This window comes from Sprattus sprattus (assembly GCF_963457725.1).
Source record: "Sprattus sprattus genome assembly, chromosome: 1".
Classification (NCBI taxonomy): Eukaryota; Metazoa; Chordata; class Actinopteri; order Clupeiformes; family Clupeidae; genus Sprattus; species Sprattus sprattus.
This window is the reverse complement of record NC_137920.1, coordinates 77,286,418-77,300,210: the sequence shown is the minus strand read 5'-3', so window position 1 is coordinate 77,300,210 and position 13,793 is coordinate 77,286,418. Positions and strand designations below refer to the sequence as shown.

The 13,793-nt window shown below is 45.2% G+C and overlaps 1 protein-coding gene across 1 annotated transcript; it reads right to left on the bottom strand.

Annotated features, from left to right (window-relative positions):
- Positions 1-8,095: 8,095 nt before the first annotated feature.
- Positions 8,096-13,532, bottom strand: ckma (creatine kinase, muscle a). Its single transcript, XM_080838965.1, has 8 exons — positions 13,375-13,532; positions 11,795-12,002; positions 11,006-11,160; positions 10,584-10,716; positions 10,235-10,406; positions 9,680-9,803; positions 9,047-9,236; positions 8,096-8,640 (listed from the first exon to the last, which is right to left on the bottom strand). The coding sequence occupies exons 2-8, from the start codon at positions 11,985-11,987 to the stop codon at positions 8,462-8,464; spliced, it is 1,146 nt and encodes a 381-aa protein (XP_080695091.1). The 5' UTR covers positions 11,988-12,002; positions 13,375-13,532; the 3' UTR covers positions 8,096-8,461.
- Between the last annotated feature and the right edge of the window lie 261 nt (positions 13,533-13,793).

Below are 13,793 nucleotides of genomic sequence, written 5' to 3'. Positions count from 1 at the left end.
ACAACTGGGGAGCGTGTGTGGAGAGTGTCCCCTCTTCCTGAGTTGATGGATAGGTATTGCTGACGTGGATCAGAATTCTCATACAGTTTCCCCTTTTAAACAGTAAATGATGACATGTTTCCTGTGAACATCCTATTTGGACACCCAGAGGTTGACACTAGAGTTGATCTAGATTCTAGAACATGCTTTAGAATGCCTGAATGGCTACACTTCCTCAAACACAACCCCCCTTCCAGCATTCCAAAGTGCTCTCCATGGTAACCACTCCATGCAGACAATCCATGCAGCCTTCAGATTATGCAGATCCATTTAAAGAACCAAACCAATCCCCCTCCCCTCCCTCCCACCAAATTCTCCTCTTTTATGTCGGTCTTTGGCATTTCAACACCACTCTACTATAGCTGGCTACTAACACACAGCCAATGCCTGGTCACCGTAGCAGTGATTCACATGACACAGCACTGCAGCTAACCCTTGGCACAAGGAAGGTTGAAATGATGGTGATGAACATAACTGAACATGGCAGTTAGTTTTATTTCCCCCACGTAAGCATCATCAAGAACTCTGAAAGAGATACGTCCATCCATCTGGCTCTGATCTGGCCCTGATCTGGCTCTGATCTGCCTCTGATTTAGCTCTGATATGGCCCTGATTGATCTGGCCTTGATCTGGCTCTGATCTGGCCTTGATCTAGCTCTGATCTGGCCCTGATCTTCCTCTGATCTGGCCTTGATCTGGCTCTGATCTGACTCTGATCCGGCTTAGCACCCGTTGGCAATCCTCTGGACTCTGGGTTGTTGGCTGTCATGACAAAGAGGCAAACAAGAGAGGAAGGAGAGCAGGTCCATGCCTAGGGGTTAGGAGGAGAGCAGTTCTATGCGGTAGAGGAGGAGGAGGAGGAGAGCAGGTCCATGCGGTGTGTTTGGGAGGAGAGGAGGTCCATGCGGTGTGTTTGGGAGGAGAGGAGGTCCATGCGGTGTGTTTGGGAGGAGAGGAGGTCCATGCGGTGTGTTTGGGAGGAGAGCAGGTCCATGCGGTGGAGGAGGAGGAGAGCAGCTTTGGTCGGGGCAGATTCTATTGACAAACCCATCCTCACACAGCCTCAAAGAGGAAATGAATTTGATCGAACGCTTCTCTACATGTGGCAGGGATTTGCAAGTGTTAAATATAACGGAGTAAAGACCCGTGTGTAGGGTGTCTCGGGTGGCACTTAACTGTGTGGTGCACCTTACAGGTACAATGCTATCTGTAGTGATTTTTGTTTTTGTAATCATGTTTTTGTGCAATCACACTCTGCCAAGCGAACCATTTTTACATCTTTGCAGCTGTATCCATTGATCCATTCAAGACACCATCACGGTCGCCAAAACACATTCAGTTTCTTTTACTGAGCATCACATGTCCATGTACCTCTCTGCGTGAGTGGCGTTGCCATGTCTTTGAAAATAATATTACTGTGCCCCCCACCCCCCCCAAGCCAAAACACACTTAGAAAGAGCATTCCCTTTCTGTTCATTTCATAGCATTTCATTAAAACCACTTCTTCCACCACTTGATGAAGCAATTTATGATTTTATGGCCGAGTTACGCTACTACTTGAAGAAGAGGCATGGTAGTAGGGTCCTTATATATATTTAAAAAAAAGTTTACTGCAAAAGTCTACTTCTTGGCCTTTAAGGTCCTAAGAGTACTGTTTAAGTCTACTTCTTGGCCTTTAAGTTCCTAAGAGTACTGTTTAAGTGCCTGTGTCACAGGCAAGGACAACTTTAGACAACCTTTGCATGCGCTCCATCAATGACATTTCTGTACTGTTTCAAGTGTTGACATCTGTAACATGAACAATGGAGTACAAATTAAGCAGACAAATTGTTCACATGATTTAATGCAGCCAAAATATGTTTCCTGAATGGATCACAGAAGTGAAGAGCCCTTTGGAATTTCAGAGTAGAATATGTGAAGTTGGGTTAACAAATTAGGGACAGAAAATAATTTCTCCATTAGACTATATAGTTCTTTTTTATTATGAAGGTGAACAATACGTTAATTATTATTGGAAACCACACACTCACCAGCCAGGTATAAACAGAAGGATTGAAGGCAAGTAAAAGTATTGTCCTTCGTTATGTTATAGGAACTCGTTAGGTACATAGCCCATTTCCCATCTGATTGATAGACTCCGATCAGTAATCTCCTGGTCCTATGACACACTCAAGAGTAGCAGATAGGTGTTGCTTTGGCAAAACTTAAGAGTGGTTTCATGCACATCAAATGTTGCCCAGGTTTATTGCACAAGATTTCTATCGGTCTTTATGTAGTATAATCTCTGTTATTAAAATGACAATTCATGATCTACTCTTGTACGACACGTTTCATTTATTTATGAATTTATTGGCCTTATTGTGTTTCTGAAGTATTTGGTTTTGTTGAATTTTTGAAATTATTCAGTAACTTGTTTTTGTCTAGTTGGTTGAAGTATAAATTAATCGAAGAAAAGCTTCGTCATGATGTCATAATATGACAGGGTTAGTAGAAAAGCCTCGTCAACTTGTCATAATATGACAGGGTTAGTGGAAAAGCCTCGTCATGATGTCATAATATGACAGGGTTAGTGGAAAAGCCATTATGATGTCATAATATGACAGGGTTAGTGGAAAAGCCTCGTCATGATATCATAATATGACAGGGTTAGTGGAAAAGCCTCGTCATGATGTCATAATATGACAGGGTTAGTGGAAAAGCCTCGTCATGATGTCATAATATGACAGGGTTAGTGGAAAAGCCTCCTCATCATATGACAGTAATATGAAGCTCCAAATGTTCTTATCTAATAAACCTTTTAAATATATTATGGGATGCGTTACAATTTCACCCTCTGTATAACTATAGGCTACAATGTGACAATCAATTTGAGCTCTTCACCAGGGCATTTCTTTGTAACATACTGTGTCTTTCTTTCAATCACAGTACATCATGATAGATGTCTCTTATTGTAGAAACCTGGGACATTTTTGTGTTTGTCACTAAGTAGGCTCACTATTCTAAAATTGTACTGTATAACTTCGTCTGTATTTACCCAGTATTCCTTCATCAGTTTTAGTATATAATTATATATATGTTATTATTTTTATTGATGTAATTTACTGGAGGCACTAACTTCCTGGTTTTTATTTCACCAAATGATCACTTGCAGCTCACACAGTACAGCAACCTCATTGTAGGACAATATGCAGTGTTGACACTGATCCAAACTAGTCTTAATTGAAATCTTTTTGATTATTTATAGAAATACAACTAGTAGATCAGACTAGTAGATCAGACCTAGACTGTGCTAGGAGTGGTTTCCATGGACACTGAACATGATGAGGAGGAGAAAGCCTGAAACAAATCTAATCGAACCTAATCTGGCATACAACAGAAAAGCCATAAATCAGGAAGGATTGTTTCACTTTTTGTCATCATATCTTCACCTAATGATAAAAATGACACTTCATTTCATCGCATTACCATATGGGCTCTGTGAGATGGTATAAGACAGTGGTGCCTTCAGATTGGAAGTAAAGTATTTTCTTCACCAGTAGACTTAGTGGGAGGGGTACTTGTTGTGTAACACGCTGTTACTGGTCTGCAAGGGAAAAACAAACGGATCTGTCCAGTTTGTGAAGTAGCTTAAATATTAGTTTGTGATCAGAGAGATGACAAGGATGACAAGGAGGGGCGGAGCACCTGGCTCTGTCAACACTGGAAGTGTCGCTTTCCCATATAGGTGCTCATTCTGAACACTGGACGTGGTACTGACCCATATAGGTGCTCATTCTGAACACTGGACGTGGTACTGACCCATATAGGTGCTCCTTCTGAACACTGGACGTGGTACTGACCCATATAGGTGCTCATTCTGAACACTGGACGTGGTACTGACCCATATAGGTGCTCTTTCTGGCACCGCTCCAACCCAGATCTGGCAAAGAAAGGCCTTACTGGAGGGATACCATTGGTGGGTCCGGTCCGACAGAGTCAGATGCTACTTGTGTTTCTGCTCACCGGTTCTCTGAGTCATGTCTGATGATGTCCTGTTCTCACAGAGGCTGGTGTTTATGGACAGGGCTAAGCCTCCACCACTGGAGAGGCCACGTAGTGTTAGTCTGGTGGGGCTCCCCCTACTGGAGAGGAGAGGAAGCGCAGGGTTACACTAGTGTGGTATTTCCAAAGAAAAACTGGGAAAGAGACGCCCTTTGGGAACTAATCATCCGAATAGAAGTCATAGTGGGCAGGTCAGTCAGAGATTTTGTGTTTGTTTTGTTAACTCAGAATAAATGTTTAATTTTCAGGTAAGCCAACAAACCATCCAAACCAAGTCATAACAGGATTCTGACACCAAATAATATAGATGAGTTCCTGTATGTACGGCCATCTTGTCTTGCTATCATTTTAGTTCAGTAAATGCAGAGTTTTCTGCCTATATATTCTGGAGCCAGCGGTGTAACTGTTGAAATGAACAGATCACTGTACAAAGAAAAGGTGAGCTGTTAGATCATACCACAGCAGAATAAATGATGGTAAGGTGTGAATGTGTGTGTATGTGTGTGTGTGGGGGGGGGGGGGGGGGGGGGGGGAGGTTCATTGCCACATACGGATAACAAGGGAGATGTGTGTTTTGTGTGTTTATGTTTCTGATTTTGATGACGTATCTATTAGACCCTTTGTTTCTCACTGTAATCTCTGACCACCACGTCTCTGGGATCGTCTTCAATCTCAGTCCAGCACTGTTTTCTTTTCTTGTTGTTTATCTTTATTCATACTTCTTTTTTGAGTACATTTTCTTTTTACGTTTCTTTCTGAAATCCCACGGAAGCATCATTCTTTCGCTCTGCCAAGCACATCACTGGATACAAGGGGGAACTCGGCCTGTTCTCCCATGGCCAGGACTTCTGTAAAAGCCGCAAAGCCACATCTTCACAGCCCCATATTTCACCCACTCGGGACTCCCAAGGTCCCCCTTCTTTAAATATTGTTCATTATTAGATCGCGATGCACTCGCATTGACTTGAATCTGCTGCACTCCTCGACGGCGTGGGCTGCACTGCCCAGATGCTACCACAGGAGGGCAACATTGTCTTAAATGTGAACACTTCAAGTTGTGGATATTTGCACAGGTACTTAATTTATTTTCTAGAATAATGTCTTTAACGAACATGATTTATATCAGTCCAGTTAAGGCTGTATATATATATAAAAAAAAAAACATATGATTATAGTCTGTAATTTAGAACTCCAGGTTTACTCTTAGCTAGTACAGAGGAAGTACATCTAGTTCTTAACCAGTTTCTGTCTGTGAATAAAGAGAGACGGTCTTGATTTGCAATTGTGCATGACTTAAGAGGGCAGGTCAGACAAGGGTAAAGCAGTGTACATTTCTCTCACACAATAGTCAGACAGGGCATGTATGGACAAACAAGCAAACAAGCAAACAAACACATTTTCTAAAGCTGACTCCCAGAGCTACCTGATGTTATGTTTTTGATCTCTCTCTCTCTCTATCTCTCTCTCTGTCGTTGTCTCTTATTCTCTCTCATTCTTTCTCTCTCTTTCTCTCTCCTGTGGTGTGTGCATGCATGTGGTAAAGGGGTGGATTCTAGGTGCTTCTGTAGCCATACCTTTCCTGGAGTAAGCGGACCCCATGCGTGTACATCTGTGTATGTGTGTGTGTGTGTTTGTGTATGCGTGTGTGTGTGTGTGTGTGTGTGTGTGTGTGTGTTTGTGTGTGTATGTCTGTGTGTGAGAGAGAGAAAGAGAGAGAATGAGACTGACTATTTTGATTTAGTGATTGCCTTTCATAAGATTTGTTCAGTGTACACCCTGCAAAATCCAATACGTACATACGGGAGACCAATCATTCGAGCAACTGTCTTTTTCCCTTGAGGCTTAGTATTATAAGTGATGTGCACTGTTTGCAAAGCTCTTTCTGAAAAAAAAAAAATGATCTAATATGCAATACAGTATATGGAGCCTGAAGGGGCGAGAGGGCAGCGGACAAGAGATCGCTCACAGACCTGCTCCATCCTAAATGTTGGTGTGTAGACACGCGGTACACACAGTGTGTGTGTGTGTGTGTGTGTGTGTAGACACGCGGTACACGCAGGGGCTCTCTAAGCCCTCTGGCACCAGACTGTGGAAGGATTACAAAGATGCTGAAGACAGAAAAATAAACTTCACAAATGTTGGAATGTTTGGTGTCTTCCTGGTCTTTCTTTTTTTTTTGAAAGTGGAGAAAACTATCGCTAAAAGGGCATAACTTTTTTCAAAGTTTGAATCCTTTCCCAGTCTGCTTGTCTTCCCTTGGCTGCTGTGTGTGTGTGTGTGTGTGTGTGTGTGTGTGTGTGTGTGTGTGTGTGTGTGTGTGTGTGTGTGTGTGTGTGTGTGTGTGTGTGTGTGTGTGTGTGTGTGTGTGTGTGTGTGTGTGTGTGTGTGTGTGTGTGTGTGTGTGTGTGTGTGTGTGTGTGTGTGTGTGTGTGTGTGTGTGTGTGTGTGTGTGTGTGTGTGTGTGTGTGTGTGTGTGTGTGTGTGTGTGTGTGTGTGTGTGTGTGTGTGTGTGTGTGTGTGTGTGTGTGTGTGTGTGTGTGTGTGTGTGTGTGTGTGTGTGTGTGTGTGTGTGTGTGTGTGTGTGTGTGTGCGTGTATGCGTGTATGCGCTTCGGTTCCTGGTGGGGCAGTGGTAAGTATACAGATTGTGATGTTGATGGTAAGAGGTTCAATTCCCACTGTGGTGAAGTGGATCATGCATCTGACCTGTCCAAACAGAGGCCTGTGGGCAAGCACACCAGTGTATGTGTAACACAAACACTCACTCACAGATGAAGCTCACTGAGGAAGCCTTCAGTGAGAAAAAGCATTACAAATCCAGGCACTGAACCCCCCAGCCCCTGATTGAATTTGTGGGATTTTGACTATGAAGCTGATGTCAGGACATAGGCGTCATTTGGGACAGACAGGAGATAGACACAGACAGGACAGGAGATAGACACAGACTGGAGATAAACATGCAGACAGGAGATACACACGCAGGTACATATGTGTACAGCGTGCAGCTTTGGAGTGGAGCGCTGGTGGCGCAGTGGTAGTGTCCACGCTCCACACCATCAAGGTCACCGGTTCAAACCTCAGCACAGGAGAGGACCTGGTGGACTCAGAGGCCCTGAAGCAGGTGGGATGTCAGGATGGATTGCGAAGAGAAATACATGGGGGGCCTTACTTGGCCCCCCGAAACAATCTAGTAGAAAAGCAGAAGGTTATAGACTTTTTTCAGTGGGCCAACTTGACTTGGAACCCACAAACAGTGAGTTTACACCAGTAGTGTTTTGTGTCAAGTTGGCCCACTAAAAAAAAAGTCTATAACTCCCTACTTTTCTACTACATTGTTTCAGGGGGCCAATTAAGCCCCCCCATGTCTTTCTCTTTGCAATTCATCCTGACATCCCACCTGCCTCTCCACTTTCTCTCCTGAGCTGAGGTTTGAACCGGTGACCTTGGTGGTGTGGAGTGTGGACACTACCACTGCACCACCGGCGCTCCATTCCAAAGCTGCACGCTGGACAGATATGTACCTCCTGTCTGCGTGTGTGCTTGTGTGTGTGTGTGTGTGTGTTACTGGGCTGTGCTCTGATTGTGTGTGTGTGTGTGTGTGTGTGTGTGTGTGTGTGTGTGTGTCTGTGTGTGTGTGTGTATGTGTGTGTGTGTGTGTGTGTGTCTGTGTGTGTGTGTATCTGTGTGTGTGTGTCTGTGTGTGTGTCTGTGTGTGTGTGTGTGTGTCTGTGTCTGTGTGTGTGTGTGTGTGTGTGTCTGTGTGTCTGTGTGTGTGTGTGTGTTACTGGGCTGTGCTCTGATTGTGTGTGTGTGTGTGTGTGTGTGTGTGTGTGTGTCTGTGTGTGTGTCTGTGTATGTGTGTGTGTGTGTCTGTGTGTGTGTGTATCTGTGTGTGTGTGTGTCTGTGTGTGTGTGTGTGTGTGTCTGTGTGTGTGTGTGTGTGTGTGTGTGTGTGTGTGTGTGTGTGTGTGTGTGTGTGTGCAGGTAAGGTCAGAAAATGAAGCACATCATGGCGGTTTAAATTTGTTGACACGGGGTTCATTTATTGTATCACAGTTTGATTGGAATACTTTACAACCACAAGTCAAATTTCAGGTGAAATGACCACAAGGGGGCACTAAACTGTGCGCCTGTGGTGTCTGATCCCAGGCTGTTACCGATTGAAAAGAGAGCCAAAAAAGTGGCATTGGCCAAAGAAAAAAGAGAAAAGATCAAAGGAGAGGCAAAAAAGGTGTTCAGTAGTAGGTATGACAGAGCGCAGAGTCAAGAGTCTCTGGTGTGGAGCGGCGGTTTCCTCTGCAGTCGGTCTGGCGGCGGATTGCACGATTCATTGTAGAAAACAAGCAACACAAAAAAAGAGCAACAGGCATTGTTGTCCCTGTTTACTTCTGGGCAGGGATCATGGCATCGATGGCCTCGCCCTTCTCCAGTTTCTTCTCCATCTCCACCATGAGCTTGACACCGTCGACCACACACTGCACCTGGGCCACCTCGGAGGAGCCAATACGGTCAGCGTTGGAGATGTCGAACACTCCGCCGACAGAGGCGGTGTCGACGCCACCTAGAGGCCAGACACACAGGAAGGGGGGGAAAAATGAATCGGAATCACAATCACGAGGTGTCCAGTTGTGAACAGGTGTGTGTGTGGACCGTGCTAGGCACAAGTACGACTCAAGTGTGTGTGGAAGGAGGTTCTTTGCTAGCCTGGGTGCCATCCGTTTTGTAGGCGCTTCACTGAAAAAAAGTGGAAACGTTTTTTTCAGCGAGAACGCAGCAATCAGTGGAGCACGTAAAAAAAGCGGATGGCACCCAGGCTAGTTATTTGCCAGACGCAGAGTTTGTCTCAGGTGTGTGGAGTGGACAGATGTGTTGACAGGTGTCCTGTGCCAAACGTTGAGTGTGTTGGGCGTGTGTGTGTGTGTGTGTGTGTGTGTGTGTGTGTGTGTGTGTGTGTGTGTGTGTCGTACCTGTGCCACGCTTCTGCAGACGCAGCCTCTTGAGGATCTCGTCGAACTTGGCGTGTACGCTCAGCTTGGGCAGCTTGACGTGGACGCCGCCACGCAGGCCGGTTCCCAGGTTGGAGGGGCAGGTCAGGACGTAACCCAGATGCTCATTCCACATGAAGGCGTGGTTGTGCTTCTTGAAGACATCCTCAATCTGAATGGGGAGAGGGAAGGAGAGTTATGTACACTGATTGACATTCATTATCCGCTTTATAAATTGGTCTTTTAAACTTTGAGGGGGAGAGTTCTACAAAACACATGAGACACGCTCTGCAGAATAAAGTATCATTCAGTGCAAATCTGGAATTTAACTGCCTGTCATGTGAAAAAGTTTTGTGAGTCAATCATTGCATATTGTTACTACTCTATTATATTCTATTCTATTCTATTCTATTCTATTCTATTCTATTCTATTCTATTCTATTCTATTATATTATATTATATTATATTCTAATCTATTCCAATCCATTCTATTCTATTATATTGCCATTGCTATACTATTCCAATGCCACATTTGTGATGACATTCTCCTGTGAGAGACAGACAGACAGACAGACAGACAGACAGACAGACAGACAGACAGACAGGATCACCCACCTTCTTCAGGCCGGTGCAGAAGCGCTCGAACACCTTCTTCATGTTGCCACCATGCTCCATGGCGATGACACGGAGATGATCCTCCTCATTCACCCACACCAGGAAGGTCTTGTTGTCGTTGTGCCTGAAGGGGGCGCACAAGAGCAGGTGAGCAGATTAGCCCAAGGCCTGATTGGACGATACGATTTCAGATATCATTGGACTACGGAATTGGCGCTGATCTGATGTCAGTTCTGGCTCCTAAATACTGTTATACTAAGTTGGTTGATAATGTGTAAATTTCAAATGTGCATCTCCACATCTGAGCACAAATACTGTGTTTAGCTGGGGCAGAATAGCCGTAATTCAACTTGTTAGTTGAAAACATGTTAATGACAACATATACATTGAAAACATAGATTGCAAAAAAACTACACAGATCTGCGCCAGACATACATTGGCTATCTGGGCTTGTCTACGCAATACACACCAAAGGTGACTGAACTCCATCAAACAAGTTGGTTTTTCAAACCCACCCCCCTTTTTTTCTCTATGGCATGTTCGGTGCCTGCTTACCAGATGCCGCGAGCATCGGGCCAGTCACGGGCCATACCGGCGCCGATCAGCAGGGGAGAGACGGGCTTGTCAAACAAGAAGTGGTCGCTGATGAGCTGCTCCTGTTCGGCATCGGTCATGGCCTTCAGGGGGTAGTACTTTCCCTTGAACTCTCCGTCCAGGCTGTTCAGGGCTGTGGGAGAGGGAGGGACAATGTTAGAAGGGAACGCTCTGTGTCTGAATTTCAATTCAATTAAATTAAATTTTATTTGTATAGCGCCATAACAATACAATTGCCTCTAGGCGCTTTCAATGCATCTCAGACATAAACAGTCACGGCACGGTAGCTAACTGAAACAACTCGACTCACCCTCGACAGAGTACTTCTCGACAAGTCTGCGCTCGCCACGGGTGTTGTGGGGGGGCAGGGCGATTCCCTTGATGCTGCGGCCGGTACGCACGCGGCTGGACAGAACGTAGTTTGGGTCCAGGTCATCTCCACCCTGTTTTTTTAAAAACACAAGAATACATTTACTTATCTGAATACAACACTGTTGACGAGATCAGGGTCAACGAATGAGCAGGTTCCTAGGAACATGGGAATGCTTCTACTTCAATGTTTCTAGTGGACAGCATTTTTGTCTTATGGCATGGCAACGGGGAGACTGAACACTGACGGTGAACTTTTAAATCTATTGTAACCCAGAATGGCCTTGGCACCCTTCGTAAACGAACTCACTTATAACAAGACAAATGGAAAAGTTTGTTTCTGTCATTTTCAAACGGTCTTACCTTCAGATTCTCGAAGTTGAGGTCTGTGGGGTGCTTGTCAGTGGCCTTGTATCCACCATGACGATCGGAAATGATGGGGTCGAACAGGTCCTTGAACAGCACGTAAGACTCCTCATCACCGGCAACGCAACCAACGGTCATGATGAAGGGGTGACCTGCCGGCAATAAAAGAAATCATAAATAAATACTCCCACTTCTACTACTACTACTACTACTACTACTACTACTACATGCGACTCCCTCTACTAATACTACCACAACAACTACTACTTCTGCTACTACTAAAAATAATAATAATTTCATACTTTCATACTCTAATCCAGATAAAGGTATCATAAGTAGAAATAAAATAGCATGTCATAGTTAAGACATCGGTAATCCTGTGAATTCTGCTAACTGTTATGACCAGAGTGGAAACAAAGCAAAATAAGGGCACATATGAGGAGCAGGAGAGTGCCTGTCTGTCTGCCTGTACAGAGAGCAGAGCCTGTCTGTCTGCCTGTACAGAGAGCAGAGACTGTCTGTCTGCCTGTACAGAGAGAAGAGACTGTCTGTCTGCTTGTACAGAGAGCAGAGACTGTCTGTCTGCCTGTACAGAGAGCAGAGCCTGTCTGTCTGCCTGTACAGAGAGCAGAGCCTGTCTGTCTGCCTGTACAAACCCTCTATGGTTTGTGCCAAAAGAGCTGACCCTATAGCCCTTCATGAAGTCACTCTAGGTTAAACAGGTGGTCGACAGGCAATGGGAGTGAATGAGAGGAGGCAGTACTGATTGTTTTACAGGGCTCTTACCTGGGTTATCCACACCGGTCTGGATGACGTCATCCAGGGTGAAGCCAGTGGCGGTCTGCTTGTCCCTCAGCTTGGCGTACATGTCCTTGGTGAGCACCTTGGCCATGTGGTTGTTGTGCTTCTTGAGATCGGGGAACTCCTCCTCACTCTTAAAGTTCAACTTAAAGTTGTTGTGTGTGTTTCCGAAAGGCATGATTGCGTTTCTTTACTGCAGGGAAGAGGTGCAGGGAGAGAGAGAGAAAAAAGATTCACGGTCAGAAGAGATGGTGTCGGTATACCACTGAGAAGCAGGCTTGGGCTAAAAATAAGTTTGCTGTTCTACAACACCCCAGCCCCCCACCCCCCCACCCCACCCCTCAATCTTCTTCACTCTTTGAGAGAAGATTTTGTTCCTGACGCAGATTACTGAGGAATTGCCAGTGAAAATCTACAAGCATTGAGGGCTTTGGATAAGATTTCTTTTCCACTCTGCCTCACGTGAAAGCCTGTGAACAACCTGGAATATTATCATTCTAGAACCCCCTTGTCATTCTACTGTATAACCCCCCTGTTAAACTCCACAATTCAAACTTTTTTGTGGAATGCCTTTAGTTTCCCAGCTTGCTTTTGAAGCATGCTGTGCTAAGAGGTTACGTCATGCTTGGCACCCCATCCGACTGTCCCTTACGACAAAATGGCACCCCAGGAAATAACGCATTAGTTTCCCTATTAGCGAGTAGTTAAGTATTTATGAGTGTTTCAGTATTACATGCCACTATTACAGTAAACAGACGGTAAAAGACCTTCACAAAACAGAGAACATTGTTAAACAAAAACCTCAGAGTACTTCACAAACAGCCTTCAGAAAATGTTAAATCTGAAGGATCAATTCCATTGTGTAGCCAACCCCTTAGTATGGCTAATGCTGGTCTTAAATACTGACGAAGACAAAGCCTTTGCCAAATGCCCGTGCATGCATTGGGTTGCCACGCGCTTACGCTTCCACCACGGTGTAACCAAATTACCTTACCACCTTTGGCAGAAAACATGACATGCATTTGTTCAATTGCTTCAAAGTCACAATCAGTGCTGTTCCTGGAAACAGCTGATGCCAACAGTTACATCTCAACCAACCAAAAGCATTCACTTCAAGTCTATACGGTTTGGTCTCCCTTCTGGCCTTCTACTCTTCTTCGACTCAAAACCAGACTCTGAACACCTTCTGCAGACAGTGGTGACCTTTGCACACACACACAGCTGCCATTAACACCCAAGTTAGACCACAAGAATGCAAGATATATACACTGAATACCAACTGAACCCCTCAGTAGAGGTGACGCCCTTGTCCACACGCCCTGCCCTGAGTAGAGGTAGCACCCCTGTCCCAGCGCCCTGCCCTCAGTAGAGGTAGCGCCCCAATACTGTTTGGGTCTTAACTGCTCCATAGCGGCACAACTTCATAGCCTGGGTCGAAATTTTTTACATTTTCCTTAAAATCCTTAAAAAAATCCTTCATATTGCTAATTTCCAACAAAGCTTGCAATCCCTGGTATTGCACAGACATGGACAACAGTGTTTTCTTGTCTTTCTTTTTTTTTTACCTTTACACGAGGCAACAGAAAAACGGTAACAGTCCTTGGGATCAGATTCTGTTCACCAAACCAAAATAAGGGTCACCCAGTTAGCTACCCCTCAGCCCACAGCTTATATACCAGGCACTCCCTCTCCCATTGGTGGACCCGTTTTAGAGCCAGCTGGCCTGGGATTGGCCACTCGCTGTCTCTGATGCCCAGTTTAGTTTTACAAAAGGACCCCACAACGGTGGCGGCGGCGGCAGCTGTGCCCTGCCCCCCCCCCCCCCCCCCCCAACCCCACCACACCACGTGTGCCACCCCCATACATAGCGCTAAAGCAGGGTGGGGGGCAGGGTGGGGGGCAGGGTGGGGGGCTTGAGTAACACTCTCCTAAAACAGCTGAACTCTGCTTTTGCCAGGCATGCCACAGATAGTACAAGAGCACA

Excerpts from the sequence above, each read along its gene's own strand:
- ckma (XM_080838965.1), bottom strand. The coding sequence starts at position 11,987 with ATGCCTTTCGGAAACACACACAACAACTTTAAGTTGAACTTTAAGAGT. Across the intron at positions 10,407-10,583 it reads CGAGAAGTACTCTGTCGAGG|CCCTGAACAGCCTGGACGGA; the intron begins GTGAGTCGAGTT and ends CCTCTCCCACAG. Across the intron at positions 9,804-10,234 it reads CCCGATGCTCGCGGCATCTG|GCACAACGACAACAAGACCT; the intron begins GTAAGCAGGCAC and ends CGCCCCCTTCAG.